Below are 19159 nucleotides of genomic sequence, written 5' to 3' on the forward strand. Positions count from 1 at the left end.
TTTTCGTAATTTGATCGTATCAGATTAGACTCAAGAATAAGTCTGTTTGGGTTTTTTTTTTTTTGTTAAAAATTCACTGCACAAAATTGTCTTTTTAATTTTATTTTGCGGTGTCTTTCTCCTTGTATAAAAATTCACTGCGCAAAAATTATTTTTTATTTTCGTGATGTCTTTTTTTTATATGTTTGTACACTTCACTGTTTATTGGTGGTGTAATCAAAGGACATATTTAAAAATTCACTTCACCAAATTGTCCTATTCACTAAACGATATTTATTTATTTTTTTCGGTTAACGAGGATCGTATCACTGAATCCTTACTTTTTGTTTGAGGATCCTACCGACTGCGCCAACAACGTAAGTCCACGAGACGGTTATTAAAAAAAGATCAAACTAGTTTTGTTCGAAGTCAGTGCCAAATTAAGACTGACGTATTTCTTTATTGAAAATCATATTTTAACTTACATTGTTAAATAAAGTGCTTACATGGCTAAATTGTAGTTTTGCTAAAGTGAGAAAATATTATGAGCTGATTACCTGGAATAATTTATGGTCTGATTTTCATTTGGAAATGTACAATGTGAAAATGTTTAATACCGGAAATGGTATTTAGGTTATTTTCTGGCTTTATTAATTTCGTTAATAAATTCCTCGAATTTATCAGGTTGGCAGGTATTTGTATATGTAACTCGCGCGAACATTGAAATGTATCAATACATTTCACCAACCTTGTTAGCCCTGCCAATTAAATGTCAAATTTACAATATGCACATATATGCTCGGCCAAATTCATGTAGTTAAAACAAGCAGATGCAATGTGCAGAGAGAGAGAGAGAGAGAGAGAGAGAGCTGCAAGTTTTGATAGTTTTTGGAGTACGGGAAAGCGTTGTAGCAGAATTAGTACTAATTTGTAGGTTCTGAAACACAACTAATAACTGGGGTATGAGAACTCACTATCGAACAACGTTTGTTTATTTCATGGACTTTTTCATTCGTAATTTTATAAATAAATTTTGTTTTAAAATCGGTTCCAGGGGCTGGATTCTTGTTCTATGCAAATAAGAAATGAAAAATATTTCCTTTATACAATTATTCATTTGACATTTCTTTCCTTTATAATAGTTTTTTTTCATTTAACATTTTCATAGAACAAGAATTGATGCCCAGATTTTTTTTATCTGTCGCACAGTTAAGAAAGTATTAAATATGAAATTTTGATGTTCTGAGTCACCCTGTAGTTTTGGTGAAATTCAATGTTATCGATAGATAGCAACGTTACTTACTTCACGCAGGTGTCGACATTTCACTTTTGGTTTTTGTTTTTTCCTTAGCTTAGTGAATCAATAAGCGAAAGTCGGATGCGGAAAAGTAAAAAAGTTATCGAAGCAAAAACTATTTTACCAAGTTACTAACATTAAAAAAGGTTACCCAATTCGGTAAAAATCTACCAAGTGCAACCGGGGTTTGGAACTATGGACAAAAAGTTTGGGGCCAGTAGTAAGTCCTTTCGCCAAAAGAAGAAAAACCCTCCGAAGCCAAGGAAACGACAGAACGATATATATATTACCACAAAATCTAATTTCAAAGTAGGTAGTGGTATAGTTATAGCAACTTTGGAACAACTCTAGTTTATTTATTTCTTGTTCGTTCGGTATAATAGGCTCAACAGAAATATTGCAAAGATCTTTTGGATTCGGGGTTGAAAGAAGTATATTTGCATTGTTTAGGCAATGCTATCAACAGAGGCCTTAACTTAGCACTAAGCTTGGTGCAAAACTCAAATGATACCTTAACTTACGCCATTAATACATCCACTATTCATCTAATAGGTATGTATATTTCTGTACATATATTTATATCTATACAACAACTTTAGTTTAGTAAAAACTACCCGATTTTTTTAAATTTAAAATTTTCGTCAGGGAGGGGTCTGGATACCTAAAGCTCGGTTATAGTCCGATATAGGCAATGTTGAGGTCATTTGAAAGCCAACAACGAACAGTAACTTGATGGTGTTACTTAAATGCTTTCAAAGCTTCATCTAAATTATCGATTTGGAGCAAGTTGAGCTTAGGGGCCACAGGTAGGTATTTTTAACCTGATTACGGCAAAGTAATTTTTTGTGGGGGAAATACTAGAACCGGTTCCAGAGTAATGCAAGAAAATTGATATTTTTACTAGTACTTTTTGAAAAACCCATAAAAACTCAAATGGACCCATTATAGGGCTTGGGATTTTCTCCTCTAAGTTATGTCCAACACCGGCTACGCGATCCATAATTTTTCTAAACATTATAGTTGTTGTAAGTAGCTGGCCTTCGGCCGGGGCTTGAGATTTTCTCCTCTGTGGTATGTCCAACACCAGCTACGCGATCCATAGTTTTTGTAAACATTGAAAATTTTGTATGTAGCCGGGGCTTGAGATTTTTTCTCTTGAGGTATGTCCAACACCGGCTACGCGATCCATAGTTTTTCCAAATATTTTGTTGTTGCAAAATCGTCAGGCGAAATCCCATTATTGTTGTTTTTATAAAAACAACGTTTGTTTATGAGTGGAGAACGATGGTAATGTTTACCAGGGGGTAAGGCAGGGAATACCTAGGTTTCGGAAAGAGCCACCAATCCTCATCAGTTCCCTTGTTTCTTGTCTGGGATATTCTCCCCAGAAGTTATTTAAAAAAAATAACTTCTATGACAAAAAACATTTTTTTACCCAAGTGACGAGATCGTAAGCTCAATAGAAGAGGAACAAAAGAATCACATAAAACTAAAATTCTTTTGGAAAATCTTCTAAATCTTACAACCGCACTTATAAACATTTACATCTTTCTCCACTTTGTTATGCTTTCGTTCAACCTGAACGAAGTAACATAACCATGTAAGTTTGTTTTGTCTGTTACAACAAAAACCCCTTCGTCGACCGTGCCTGTGTCTATTAATAGAACAGAGTTTGGCTTGCTTGTTTGGGATACCATAGTATTTTGTTGTTGCAAAATCGTCAGGCGAAATCCCATTATTGTTGTTTTTATAAAAACAACGTTTGTTTATGAGTGGAGAACGATGGTAATGTTTACCAGGGGGTAAGGCAGGGAATACCTAGGTTTCGGAAAGAGCCACCAATCCTCATCAGTTCCCTTGTTTCTTGTCTGGGATATTCTCCCCAGAAGTTATTTAAAAAAATAACTTCTATGACAAAAAACATTTTTTTTTACCCAAGTGACGAGATCGTAAGCTCAATAGAAGAGGAACAAAAGAATCACATAAAACTAAAATTCTTTTGGAAAATCTTCTAAATCTTACAACCGCACTTATAAACATTTACATCTTTCTCCACTTTGTTATGCTTTCGTTCAACCTGAACGAAGTAACATAACCATGTAAGTTTGTTTTGTCTGTTACAACAAAAACCCCTTCGTCGACCGTGCCTGTGTCTATTAATAGAACAGAGTTTGGCTTGCTTGTTTGGGATACCATAGTATTTTGTTGTTGCAAAATCGTCAGGCGAAATCCCATTATTGTTGTTTTTATAAAAACAACGTTTGTTTATGAGTGGAGAACGATGGTAATGTTTACCAGGGGGTAAGGCAGGGAATACCTAGGTTTCGGAAAGAGCCACCAATCCTCATCAGTTCCCTTGTTTCTTGTCTGGGATATTCTCCCCAGAAGTTATTTAAAAAAATAACTTCTATGACAAAAAACATTTTTTTACCCAAGTGACGAGATCGTAAGCTCAATAGAAGAGGAACAAAAGAATCACATAAAACTAAAATTCTTTTGGAAAATCTTCTAAATCTTACAACCGCACTTATAAACATTTACATCTTTCTCCACTTTGTTATGCTTTCGTTCAACCTGAACGAAGTAACATAACCATGTAAGTTTGTTTTGTCTGTTACAACAAAAACCCTTCGTCGACCGTGCCTGTGTCTATTAATAGAACAGAGTTTGGCTTGCTTGTTTGGGATACCATAGTATTTTGTTGTTGCAAAATCGTCAGGCGAAATCCCATTATTGTTGTTTTTATAAAAACAACGTTTGTTTATGAGTGGAGAACGATGGTAATGTTTACCAGGGGGTAAGGCAGGGAATACCTAGGTTTCGGAAAGAGCCACCAATCCTCATCAGTTCCCTTGTTTCTTGTCTGGGATATTCTCCACAGAAGTTATTTAAAAAAATAACTTCTATGACAAAAAACATTTTTTTTTACCCAAGTGACGAGATCGTAAGCTCAATAGAAGAGGAACAAAAGAATCACATAAAACTAAAATTCTTTTGGAAAATCTTCTAAATCTTACAACCGCACTTATAAACATTTACATCTTTCTCCACTTTGTTATGCTTTCGTTCAACCTGAACGAAGTAACATAACCATGTAAGTTTGTTTTGTCTGTTACAACAAAAACCCCTTCGTCGACCGTGCCTGTGTCTATTAATAGAACAGAGTTTGGCTTGCTTGTTTGGGATACCATAGTATTTTGTTGTTGCAAAATCGTCAGGCGAAATCCCATTATTGTTGTTTTTATAAAAACAACGTTTGTTTATGAGTGGAGAACGATGGTAATGTTTACCAGGGGGTAAGGCAGGGAATACCTAGGTTTCGGAAAGAGCCACCAATCCTCATCAGTTCCCTTGTTTCTTGTCTGGGATATTCTCCCCAGAAGTTATTTAAAAAAATAACTTCTATGACAAAAAACATTTTTTTACCCAAGTGACGAGATCGTAAGCTCAATAGAAGAGGAACAAAAGAATCACATAAAACTAAAATTCTTTTGGAAAATCTTCTAAATCTTACAACCGCACTTATAAACATTTACATCTTTCTCCACTTTGTTATGCTTTCGTTCAACCTGAACGAAGTAACATAACCATGTAAGTTTGTTTTGTCTGTTACAACAAAAACCCTTCGTCGACCGTGCCTGTGTCTATTAATAGAACAGAGTTTGGCTTGCTTGTTTGGGATACCATAGTATTTTGTTGTTGCAAAATCGTCAGGCGAAATCCCATTATTGTTGTTTTTATAAAAACAACGTTTGTTTATGAGTGGAGAACGATGGTAATGTTTACCAGGGGGTAAGGCAGGGAATACCTAGGTTTCGGAAAGAGCCACCAATCCTCATCAGTTCCCTTGTTTCTTGTCTGGGATATTCTCCCCAGAAGTTATTTAAAAAAATAACTTCTATGACAAAAAACATTTTTTTACCCAAGTGACGAGATCGTAAGCTCAATAGAAGAGGAACAAAAGAATCACATAAAACTAAAATTCTTTTGGAAAATCTTCTAAATCTTACAACCGCACTTATAAACATTTACATCTTTCTCCACTTTGTTATGCTTTCGTTCAACCTGAACGAAGTAACATAACCATGTAAGTTTGTTTTGTCTGTTACAACAAAAACCCTTCGTCGACCGTGCCTGTGTCTATTAATAGAACAGAGTTTGGCTTGCTTGTTTGGGATACCATAGTATTTTGTTGTTGCAAAATCGTCAGGCGAAATCCCATTATTGTTGTTTTTATAAAAACAACGTTTGTTTATGAGTGGAGAACGATGGTAATGTTTACCAGGGGGTAAGGCAGGGAATACCTAGGTTTCGGAAAGAGCCACCAATCCTCATCAGTTCCCTTGTTTCTTGTCTGGGATATTCTCCCCAGAAGTTATTTAAAAAAATAACTTCTATGACAAAAAACATTTTTTTTTACCCAAGTGACGAGATCGTAAGCTCAATAGAAGAGGAACAAAAGAATCACATAAAACTAAAATTCTTTTGGAAAATCTTCTAAATCTTACAACCGCACTTATAAACATTTACATCTTTCTCCACTTTGTTATGCTTTCGTTCAACCTGAACGAAGTAACATAACCATGTAAGTTTGTTTTGTCTGTTACAACAAAAACCCCTTCGTCGACCGTGCCTGTGTCTATTAATAGAACAGAGTTTGGCTTGCTTGTTTGGGATACCATAGTATTTTGTTGTTGCAAAATCGTCAGGCGAAATCCCATTATTGTTGTTTTTATAAAAACAACGTTTGTTTATGAGTGGAGAACGATGGTAATGTTTACCAGGGGGTAAGGCAGGGAATACCTAGGTTTCGGAAAGAGCCACCAATCCTCATCAGTTCCCTTGTTTCTTGTCTGGGATATTCTCCCCAGAAGTTATTTAAAAAAATAACTTCTATGACAAAAAACATTTTTTTACCCAAGTGACGAGATCGTAAGCTCAATAGAAGAGGAACAAAAGAATCACATAAAACTAAAATTCTTTTGGAAAATCTTCTAAATCTTACAACCGCACTTATAAACATTTACATCTTTCTCCACTTTGTTATGCTTTCGTTCAACCTGAACGAAGTAACATAACCATGTAAGTTTGTTTTGTCTGTTACAACAAAAACCCTTCGTCGACCGTGCCTGTGTCTATTAGTAGAACAGAGTTTGGCTTGCTTGTTTGGGATACCATAGTATTTTGTTGTTGCAAAATCGTCAGGCGAAATCCCATTATTGTTGTTTTTATAAAAACAACGTTTGTTTATGAGTGGAGAACGATGGTAATGTTTACCAGGGGGTAAGGCAGGGAATACCTAGGTTTCGGAAAGAGCCACCAATCCTCATCAGTTCCCTTGTTTCTTGTCTGGGATATTCTCCCCAGAAGTTATTTAAAAAAATAACTTCTATGACAAAAAACATTTTTTTTTACCCAAGTGACGAGATCGTAAGCTCAATAGAAGAGGAACAAAAGAATCACATAAAACTAAAATTCTTTTGGAAAATCTTCTAAATCTTACAACCGCACTTATAAACATTTACATCTTTCTCCACTTTGTTATGCTTTCGTTCAACCTGAACGAAGTAACATAACCATGTAAGTTTGTTTTGTCTGTTACAACAAAAACCCCTTCGTCGACCGTGCCTGTGTCTATTAATAGAACAGAGTTTGGCTTGCTTGTTTGGGATACCATAGTATTTTGTTGTTGCAAAATCGTCAGGCGAAATCCCATTATTGTTGTTTTTATAAAAACAACGTTTGTTTATGAGTGGAGAACGATGGTAATGTTTACCAGGGGGTAAGGCAGGGAATACCTAGGTTTCGGAAAGAGCCACCAATCCTCATCAGTTCCCTTGTTTCTTGTCTGGGATATTCTCCCCAGAAGTTATTTAAAAAAATAACTTCTATGACAAAAAACATTTTTTTACCCAAGTGACGAGATCGTAAGCTCAATAGAAGAGGAACAAAAGAATCACATAAAACTAAAATTCTTTTGGAAAATCTTCTAAATCTTACAACCGCACTTATAAACATTTACATCTTTCTCCACTTTGTTATGCTTTCGTTCAACCTGAACGAAGTAACATAACCATGTAAGTTTGTTTTGTCTGTTACAACAAAAACCCTTCGTCGACCGTGCCTGTGTCTATTAATAGAACAGAGTTTGGCTTGCTTGTTTGGGATACCATAGTATTTTGTTGTTGCAAAATCGTCAGGCGAAATCCCATTATTGTTGTTTTTATAAAAACAACGTTTGTTTATGAGTGGAGAACGATGGTAATGTTTACCAGGGGGTAAGGCAGGGAATACCTAGGTTTCGGAAAGAGCCACCAATCCTCATCAGTTCCCTTGTTTCTTGTCTGGGATATTCTCCCCAGAAGTTATTTAAAAAAATAACTTCTATGACAAAAAACATTTTTTTACCCAAGTGACGAGATCGTAAGCTCAATAGAAGAGGAACAAAAGAATCACATAAAACTAAAATTCTTTTGGAAAATCTTCTAAATCTTACAACCGCACTTATAAACATTTACATCTTTCTCCACTTTGTTATGCTTTCGTTCAACCTGAACGAAGTAACATAACCATGTAAGTTTGTTTTGTCTGTTACAACAAAAACCCTTCGTCGACCGTGCCTGTGTCTATTAATAGAACAGAGTTTGGCTTGCTTGTTTGGGATACCATAGTATTTTGTTGTTGCAAAATCGTCAGGCGAAATCCCATTATTGTTGTTTTTATAAAAACAACGTTTGTTTATGAGTGGAGAACGATGGTAATGTTTACCAGGGGGTAAGGCAGGGAATACCTAGGTTTCGGAAAGAGCCACCAATCCTCATCAGTTCCCTTGTTTCTTGTCTGGGATATTCTCCCCAGAAGTTATTTAAAAAAATAACTTCTATGACAAAAAACATTTTTTTTTACCCAAGTGACGAGATCGTAAGCTCAATAGAAGAGGAACAAAAGAATCACATAAAACTAAAATTCTTTTGGAAAATCTTCTAAATCTTACAACCGCACTTATAAACATTTACATCTTTCTCCACTTTGTTATGCTTTCGTTCAACCTGAACGAAGTAACATAACCATGTAAGTTTGTTTTGTCTGTTACAACAAAAACCCCTTCGTCGACCGTGCCTGTGTCTATTAATAGAACAGAGTTTGGCTTGCTTGTTTGGGATACCATAGTATTTTGTTGTTGCAAAATCGTCAGGCGAAATCCCATTATTGTTGTTTTTATAAAAACAACGTTTGTTTATGAGTGGAGAACGATGGTAATGTTTACCAGGGGGTAAGGCAGGGAATACCTAGGTTTCGGAAAGAGCCACCAATCCTCATCAGTTCCCTTGTTTCTTGTCTGGGATATTCTCCCCAGAAGTTATTTAAAAAAATAACTTCTATGACAAAAAACATTTTTTTACCCAAGTGACGAGATCGTAAGCTCAATAGAAACATTATGGTAAACATTACCATCGTTCTCCACTCATAAACAAACGTTGTTTTTATAAAAACAACAATAATGGGATTTCGCCTGACGATTTTGCAACAACAAAATACTATGGTATCCCAAACAAGCAAGCCAAACTCTGTTCTATTAATAGACACAGGCACGGTCGACGAAGGGGTTTTTGTTGTAACAGACAAAACAAACTTACATGGTTATGTTACTTCGTTCAGGTTGAACGAAAGCATAACAAAGTGGAGAAAGATGTAAATGTTTATAAGTGCGGTTGTAAGATTTAGAAGATTTTCCAAAAGAATTTTAGTTTTATGTGATTCTTTTGTTCCTCTTCTATTGAGCTTACGATCTCGTCACTTGGGTAAAAAAATGTTTTTTGTCATAGAAGTTATTTTTTTAAATAACTTCTGGGGAGAATATCCCAGACAAGAAACAAGGGAACTGATGAGGATTGGTGGCTCTTTCCGAAACCTAGGTATTCCCTGCCTTACCCCCTGGTAAACATTACCATCGTTCTCCACTCATAAACAAACGTTGTTTTTATAAAAACAACAATAATGGGATTTCGCCTGACGATTTTGCAACAACAAAATACTATGGTATCCCAAACAAGCAAGCCAAACTCTGTTCTATTAATAGACACAGGCACGGTCGACGAAGGGGTTTTTGTTGTAACAGACAAAACAAACTTACATGGTTATGTTACTTCGTTCAGGTTGAACGAAAGCATAACAAAGTGGAGAAAGATGTAAATGTTTATAAGTGCGGTTGTAAGATTTAGAAGATTTTCCAAAAGAATTTTAGTTTTATGTGATTCTTTTGTTCCTCTTCTATTGAGCTTACGATCTCGTCACTTGGGTAAAAAAATGTTTTTTGTCATAGAAGTTATTTTTTTAAATAACTTCTGGGGAGAATATCCCAGACAAGAAACAAGGGAACTGATGAGGATTGGTGGCTCTTTCCGAAACCTAGGTATTCCCTGCCTTACCCCCTGGTAAACATTACCATCGTTCTCCACTCATAAACAAACGTTGTTTTTATAAAAACAACAATAATGGGATTTCGCCTGACGATTTTGCAACAACAAAATACTATGGTATCCCAAACAAGCAAGCCAAACTCTGTTTTTCCAAATATTATAATTTTTGTAAGTAGTTTGAATTCGACTTTAAAGACAATATCTTCGGAACTACAAAGCTATAAGAGATACATATTAGTGGGTGAAAACTCAATTTTATGATTTGCAAGACTAATATCTTCGGAACTATAAGAGATATCAATACCAATAGCACCTTTTTGGAAAGGCCAGAGTGTAGGCTACAATGTAGTATGCAGTTTTCAGTACCCCATAATGGGTCCATTTTTAAGTTTTGATGGGTTTTTCAATGGTGACCCCTTGTTGGATAGGTATTTTCATAAGCTTTCAAACGATCTCCAGATTGTCGGTTCAGTAGAACCGGATAAAAACCGAATATTGCATCTGAACTTTCGGGTCCAATAACTGGGTAACCGGGTATTTCCCCCACAAAAAATTACCTTGCTGTAATCAGGTTAAAAAGATCTACACGTCCTTAAAATTTCAGGTCAATCCGAGCATAGCCCCTAAACTCAACTTAAGCCAATACATGCTATATTATAGCTGAGCACTCTAACATTTCGAAATGCCACAATATTTGTGATTAACGTTTCCTAATCCAGATATATTATTCCAACAAATAAAATCGCGAAATAAACTTTTTTTCTACATATTAGTTCTTAATTGAATCTTTCATGTATAATTGATACATATCAAGTTTTCATATTTTCAATACTATTATTTTTATAGGGGGTTGTCTAAACAATTACTCTATAATTTTTCCTTGCTTTAATTTTTTTTTCTATTTTTTTCAAGTTTCATGTTGATACAGTTAATCTAATCATCTCGCGGACTTTAGTAATGGTCTTAATGGATTTCTTCACAGAAGGGCTTCTATTTTAGCATACAACTACCTGTAGAAGTATAAAAGTAGACGAGGACAAGAGCTAAACACAATGAAAAAGTAAGACAAATAAAAAGTATGTGATAGAAAGAGTGTCACGTCTACGCAGTCTATCGTGTCCTCCGAATAATAGGAGTTAGCAGGCCAAACTATTTGCGCGAACGGATAGTTTGCTCAAGTACTTTCGGCAAAGCTTCTTTATTTTTTCTTTAACGGTATGTACGTTAAGGTCCGTTAAGGTGCATCTGTAATGTATCAAAGAATATTCGATTGTCTTCTTTGTAGCTTACCTACGTTAGAGGCACTAGCTGTATACCATAAGTCCAAATTGCCTTTATTAAGTCTTTGTATTCTAATTTAATATAGCATTTTCAGATTAAATAAAACCTTTTGCAATTCAAATGAAACTTTTTGCAGCGGAAATGAAACCTTTTGCAGTGGAATTGAAACCTTTTGCAGTGGAAATGAAACCTTTTGCAGCGGGAATGAAACCTTTTGCAACCGAAATGAAACCTTTTGCAACCGAAATGAAACTTTTTGCAAATCAAATGAAACTTTTCGATTTTTAGAAGGAAAAATAACAAAAAACTTTTTTATTTTTAGTAGGTTTAAAATTAAATCAACTAATTATAACTAATATATAGTTAAAGAGGAATTTTTATTGATTATTAATATCTATGTTTTTATAAATTTTTTTAAAGCTTCCATAAAACACAAGTGTAGATGCAGATAGATTGAAAAAGTTTTTCAAGGCATTTTTTTCAAAGGACCCGAATTAGGTACCTTTTTATAATCTCCTCCATGGAAAGGAGGATATATTAAATTTGTCATTCGGTTTGTAACACCTCTAAATTTTCGTCGTAGACCCCATAAAGCATATACAATCATGATCATAGTTGATTTAATGATTTCCACTTATCTGTCTTTTGAAATCACGACTGCTCTATCTCCATAATCAATAAAGATGCGAAGCGGGAATCCTTTATTAGGTAAGATTAATAGTATGCTATAACTATAAAAAATTGTGGTAAAGCTTAATTTCACATTTCAGTCCTGGCCATACCTATAAAGGCCAAAATTTGTTTAAATTTCTCTTTTTAGCGTTAAGCATTTGGAATTTAATAATATGGAAGCATTTATATCAAATCAATAAAGAACCATTTGTTATTACAATAATTGAAAATTTAAGAAATAATATAAATAAATGTAGATATTTATAATCAATAAAAATTCCTCTTTAACTATATATTAGTTATAATTAGTTGATTTAATTTTAAACCTACTAAAAATAAAAATGTTTTGTTATTTTTCCTTCTAAAAATCGAAAAGTTTCATTTGATTTGCAAAAAGTTTCATTTCGGTTGCAAAAGGTTTCATTTCGGTTGCAAAAGGTTTCATTCCCGCTGCAAAAGTTTCATTTCCACTGCAAAAGGTTTCAATTCCACTGCAAAAGGTTTCATTTCCGCTGCAAAAAGTTTCATTTGAATTGCAAAAGGTTTCATTTAATCTGAAAATGCTATAGAAGAACGTATACCAATTAACCAGTCAACATTGACCTTTTTAGTTTAATTTGATTTTTGCGTCGATGTTCCATTCTTCCATGTAAGTCTTTAGTCCATTTGCTTTCCGAGATATTTTACGGTATCTTTCTGTGGAACTTGTGTATTGATTTTTATTGTGGGGCAAAGTTCAGGTCTTAGAACAAAAGTAACGTTTATACCCTTGCTTGCATTTACCGATATGCTCCATTTTGTCAGCCAATTTCCGAGAAGATATACATGGTATTGTAGTTTTTCCGACGCAATCATGGGATCCTTGTGTTACTAATGAAAGCAGTATCATCAGCAAACGTTGAGGTGAGAGTTTCATTGTTTGTGGGCATATCGGCAGTAAATATCACGTACAGAATTGGACCTAAGATTCTATCCTGTGGGACTCCTGCCAATATTTTTCTTGAATTTGTAAAGTACGTTTTTCGATAAACAAAAACAATAGCCACAAAAAATCGTATGTGTCTTTTTAACTACAGTTACGCAAATTTTTTATAGAATTCCAAGATTGCAAGCTTTGTCAAAGGCTTGGGAATTTCTATATAACGCGGAACAATATTCTTTCCTTACGAATACGATTCTAATGTTTCTGACTATGGGGCGCACTTGCTCAATAGTACTGTTGTTCTTAGGGAAGCGAATTGGTGGTCGGGAATAATATTGCTAGATATAATACGGGGAGTTAACTTTCTTAGTAATGTTGTTTCGAACAACTTTGAGAGTATAGGTAAAAAGTTGATGGGTCTATACGATTTGACTTCCGTTGGATCTTTTCTAGGTTTCTGAATCATTACTATTTCAGATTCTTTCCATGCAGGTGGGAAATACCCTACTCGAGATTCTTTTTATGCAGACGGGAAGTACCCTACTCTAGGAATGGTATCAAGCCGTTGGTAATTTATTGAGCATGTTACCAGGAGATTGTTTTAGTTTCGTCGAGACTATAGAACTTTCGATTTCTTTTAGAGGAAATCGTATTGGTTTCGGAACAATGTCATCAAGAAGAGGTTAACAAATGTCAATGGTCCAGTATTTGGAGTAAATACTATTTCAAGGTGCTTGGTAATTACGTCTACTTTTACTGCTCTAGTTTTTGATCAGGTCCCATTTTCTAGGCGAATTGAAGATTTGTAGGCGATAGGTCTTCTCAAGTTTTTTGTGGTTTTCCGTAAGCTGTAATCAGTTCTCTCTGAGGATTCTAGGTTATTTAGGGATATTTTTAAATATCGCTTTTTTTGTCGAAAGTTCCCACGCCTCACATTCTTACCCCTGTCGACCGAGGGGGCGACCTCCCTTTACGAAGGGATCGCGTACACATCATGATACGCATCATAATGGGAATTTGGTAGGAAATTGAAAACCAGCTACAGAATCTAATTTATCAGCTAGTTTGTCAAATAATAAAACATGTATGGTAATTGTTTAAAAATAAAATTATTCTTGATTTAATAACTTCTAAACTCATACCAAAATCTACATTACAGCACACAGAATTAAAGTCAACACACATTTTACTAAGAGGTTCGCCCATTGGATAATTCATGCGGTGAAAATCAGTATATAATAATTGGTAGTATCTACTAGATCTAAACGGAACATTAATTCTAATATATGGGATTAGGAAATCTGAAGGTATATTACCATTTAATATTTTTAGTACAAACATGGAGTTCAACATAATTTTAAGTGTAAGCAATCTAATTAATTTTAGACTGCTAGCATAAGAAGGCAAAACAAAATCACTATTCCAATGTAAACCTCGTAAGGCAAATAGCAGAAATTGTTTTTGCACGGATTCTATTTTATCTGACTATATTGCATATTGAGGGAGGGTCCCATACGACATAACCGTATTCTAATATAGGTCTAACAAGAGACGTAAATAACTGTTATATATGGATCAGAAAATTCTTTGGCCCACCGTTTAACAAAACCCAAAACTCCATTTGGTGGTACGTTAATCGTTTTGGATAGTAATTAATTTTTCGAACAATTTTGGAATGGCACTTAGTTTTGCAATTCCTCTATAATTTGACACATTAGTAAGAATACCAGACTTATGTAAAGGTATAATATAAGATTTTTTCCAGGAAGTAGGAAAGTGACCAAATTTAAACAATATAGTTAACGGAAGTGCTAATGTTTCTGAACAATATTTAAGAATTATATTAGGTATTCTATCCGGTCCTGGACATTTAATCGATTTTAAACTACGCAAACTATTGGACACATCCTGACATTGTAGAAAAGGCATACAAATTTGATCAGCCTGTGATAACTTATGAGGATATGAATCTTTAATTTGGCAAGATGTAATGGAATAGGTTGTGGCAAAAAATCTGCGAAACATTCAGCAATATCTGTGCCTGTGACAAATTCTTTATTGTTATATTTCAATACTTTGCGGAAACTTTTCGTTTTAGATTAACAAACTCATAAAAAGAATTGGGATTGAATTTATAATTATTTTTAATCTTGTCTAAGGTAAAGATTATAGAATCTATGAGACTCCAAAGTATATTTAGATCTAGCAACAGAGTAATTAGTGTAGTCTATTATTAGCCTGATTTTTTATATTTACGAAAAACCTTATTTTTCGAATTTTTTAAACTTAATAACTCAGGGGTTATCCATGGATATTTATTTGAATTTTTAACTCTAGTGGTTGGAATATATTCCAGCTTAAATCTGTTTAAAATATCATAAAATTTATCAATTACATTTTCTAAATCTTTTTGGCTGTTACACAGGCACACAGAAGCCCAATTTACGAAAATTAGTTTTTTTTTTTGTAATTAAGGACAGTTTTAAATGAGTCGGACTGACTTTCTTCAATTACATAGCTGTGAGTCATGGAGATATATAAAGTTGGATGGTATATATCTTCAGGAGTGCATATTGGAGGAATTCTGAATATATCAAAATGCTGTGTTATATTTACAAACGCCAAATCAAGAATTTTGACGTGGGAATTTTTCACACTGTTTATTTGATAAAGATTTAAGTCACACAAACTATTTATGACATCAAATGTATACTGGGTACTGTTCATTTCGGATGGCAAAGGAATCAAAGCTTCATGCTGCTGATTAAAAATGTCAAGTGAAGATGAAAGGAGAATATAAAGCAAGTTACAAACAATTTAGATTTGCCCAATTTATTGGAAACACCAACAAATTCTATATTAAGAAAATCATTTAGATCAATTAAATTAGTGTTATATTTGGTATCAACTGCAATAAGGACGCCACCACCATTTTTACAAACACGATCTTTTCTAAATATTTGATATTTTGAACATAAAATTTCACTATTTAATATAGATATTTTTAACCAAGTTTCGGAGTAAACCAATACATTATAATTGAAACCAATGCTATCAGTATATAAACTGGTTAATTTTGTATTAAGCCCCCTTACATTCTGATAGCAAATAGAAAATGAGTCATTTAGTTTTTTGGCACCGAATTTGGTCTAAAAGGCAAATGAGCTAAATTATCGGATCTCTCCTGAAATTCTTTAATAAATGCCCTAGCAGGCCAAAATTCTTTTAAAATCAACTGTACAAAAATATTTTCAGGTACAACGATTTTGTAAGAAGATCTACTTTCAGAAAATGCAGATCGGAGCTTATAACATCTCAAAAAGTAATCTCCCTCAATTTTTGATTTTATATAATGCTTATGTCATCGGCCGTTGTTTCTGTTGCAAACCTTGTTGTTGTTGCAGGTTGAGTTTTGTCAGTAGCAGTCTCGGAATCTACTAGAACTGGGTGTGTAACAACACTGGCATACGACTGTTCACGTCCAGTCTCAGTTGTATCAGTGATATTAACTGAAACCGGTTGTGGAAAAACAGAAACTATTGCTTTGCGACTAGGCATTCCCTTAGCTGGTGCCTTTTTTGCAGCCCTTTTGCATTTCTGGACGGTGACGACACAAACTCATCTAATTCTTGGTATTTCTCAAACAATGGAGATAAATTCTCAATTCGGAGTGATAGTGAGTAAAAATCTTTTTTCATCGATGTCAATTCCGACTGCAAATCCTTTACAAAATTATAAAAGTCTGCAGAGGGTTTCCTACATTGCACACAACACCAACGAACACCAACATTTATTTCTTTTTTAATATACAAGTTACAACTATATTTTTGAATATTAGATCTGTAGCTGGATTTTTTTTATTTATTTATTTTATTCTTTTTTTCAAATGTTGGCAACTCTTATGAGATGACAAACAAAACAAGATGATATGTTACAACAACTAATTAGCTAATGTAACAAAAGAAAGAGGATAAAAGGAGAATGTAAAACTACACAATTTGAAAATTGATATTACTTTAAAAGACAAAACAAGATTTTAAAACACTACACCAATTATCACTTTGAGTTACAAAATCAATATTGAACACTTTTTTTACCAGATTAATTAATTTAATAAAACATATAACTAATAATTTTTTCAAAAGCACGGAGCACCACAATTGTTGACACTAATCACAACAGGGTTGCCAACACTCTTAATTTAATATGAGTGCTTGTTTTAGTAGTTTTTCACATTCTTTTTATTTGTTCTGAAGCCTAGGGAGCGGTGCTTCTGCCATTCTCTTCTGGCCTACCTTTATTCAGACACGAGTTTTCGAATGGTCGATGGATTGTAGGAATTTTTCTCTGGTTTAGGAAAGTCAAAGGAAGTGGCAACATTGACAGCGGTGTTGAATACCAAAGTAAATATTTTAACTGCATTGCTAATTTCTTCTCCGGACTTTAGGGAAGTGTTGAGATTTACACGTGTACTGACACATTTTTTTGTACTTCATCCAGTTTGTATGTTTATTTGGCAAATAATACGGGCATGTTGCGAATTGAATATCCTTTAATGTTATTATAGTTGGGGAATGGTCTGGCGACAAGTCAAATTCGTAATAATCCTTGTTACCGCAAAGTCAATAATGTCATGACGTTTTTGCAGGTCTGAAGGCCAGTAAGTAGACTGGCCGGTAGATATCAAATCCAGTTTAGCGGGCGTTTAAAAGTTGTCTACCATTGAGCGAACGAAAGTGTCTTAAATTTGTCCTTTTACTGTAGCCGCCCTTCGATCGGGGAATAAAGCTTTAGGTATTTCCAACACCGGCAACTTAAGTTGAGTATAGGGGTTATGCTCGAATTGTCCTCACATTTATCACATGTAGGTATCTTTAATCGGATTACCGCAAAGTAATACCCATCTATTCGACCCAAAAGTTCAGATCCGGTTGTACAAAACCTATAAGTATCATTCGAAAACTTATGGAAGTACCTATCCAACAAGTAGTCGTAAAGTGCTGTTTGAGCCGGTTCCGGAGAAAGAAAAACAGGTATTTCGAAAAAGACACATTATGTGGTATTAAAATCTACATACAACATTATAGCCTACAATCTTGCCTATCCTATTTGTGCCATATATATTGATAAATTTTGTAGCTCCGAAGATATAGTGATAAAAATCATGAAATTGAGATTTTCTCCACTAATGTGTATCTAACATTTATAGTAGAAGGCCGGCTACATACAAAAGGTATAACCACACGAATAAATTACTTTGCTGTACTCAGGTTAAATTAACCAGTTTATATACTGAAACTTGGTTAAAACATCTATACATAAAATAGTGGAATTTTATGTTCAAAATATCAAATGTCAAATATCAGCATGGTTTTCGTAGTGGTCTATCAACTACAACAAATCATACAATTTACGTCAACAGTAAAAAAAGGATTTGTTCAGCTTAAACCAACTGACACAATTTATACTGATTTTAGTAAAGCTTTTGATAGGGTTAATCAGGAACTCCTAATATATAAATTAAATTATATGGGTTTCAGCACAAACTTAGTCAAATTGATATCATCTTACTTATCACAACTAGTTTTGTTTGAAGTGTATCTATCCAACTCGATTAACACTCCATCGGGTGTTCCGCAAGGAAATCGCCCCAGACCGGTCCTCTTTCTTTTATTTATTCGATTTACGTAATTCCATAAATTACTCGAAATTGTTAAGGTACGCAGATGATGTAAAATTATTAATTTCCCATAATTGTGATAAACACGCTAGTTTACTTCAAAACGATTTAGATAGCCTTTTTCCATGGTACAGGTTAAATTGTATGGATTTATATTTAATTAAATGTAAGCATATGTGCTTCTCCAGATCTTCTTCTCTGATATTGCAATATTATATTGACGATTATTCATTATCAACTGTAGATTCATTTGTCGATCTTGGCCTCTTGATGGATCCAAAATTATATTTTAATAGCCATATAATAACAATGGTAAATAAATCAAATGATGTTCTAGGTTTTGTTAAACGGTGTGCTAAAGAATTTTCTGATCCATATATAACAAAACAGTTATTTACGTCTCTCGTTAGATCTATTTTAGAATACGGTTCTGTTGTATGGGATCCTCAATATGTAATTTTCTCAGATAAAATAGAATCCGTGCAAAAACAATTTCTGCTATTTGCCTTACGAGGTTTATATTGGAATAATAATTTATTATTTATTTATTTATTCATTTCATACCTAAGTAGAAAATAATAACTTAAAACTAGTTATAAGTAAGTCAATGTATTTGGCTCCCCAGTCATAACTACAAAAAAAAAAAAAAAATAATAATAATAAAGGGCGTGATAGCAACAAAACAAGATGCCTTAAGTAAGAGTACATACATATTTCAAAAGTAAAAGTACTAAAAACATTTACTGTTTTTAACAAGCAAACTAATATTATACATTGGATAATATGAAGACTAGAATTATGAAAGTGGCCTATAATTTTTAAGCAGAAAACCGTATCACAAAAGATCTCTCAAAAGTAGAATTGTATTTTCTAGGTATAAATATCTGGGTATTTCTCGAGGACATAGC

At 33.9% G+C, this 19159-nt stretch overlaps 1 protein-coding gene across 1 annotated transcript in view; it reads left to right on the forward strand.

Moving 5' to 3' along the window:
• Positions 1-1268: 1268 nt before the first annotated feature.
• The window catches only part of LOC101901611 (ribonuclease P protein subunit p20), a 38130-nt gene continuing 20239 nt past the window's right edge, over positions 1269-19159 (forward strand). The window contains exons 1-2 of the mRNA XM_005175195.4: positions 1269-1585; positions 1660-1828. Of these exons, the coding sequence (XP_005175252.1) occupies positions 1472-1585; positions 1660-1828 (283 nt within the window). The 5' untranslated portion in view covers positions 1269-1471. The remainder of the gene's footprint in view (positions 1586-1659; positions 1829-19159) is intronic.

The sequence above is a fragment of the Musca domestica genome, unplaced genomic scaffold (assembly GCF_030504385.1).
Source record: "Musca domestica strain aabys unplaced genomic scaffold, Musca_domestica.polishedcontigs.V.1.1 13, whole genome shotgun sequence".
NCBI lineage: Eukaryota > Metazoa > Arthropoda > Insecta > Diptera > Muscidae > Musca > Musca domestica.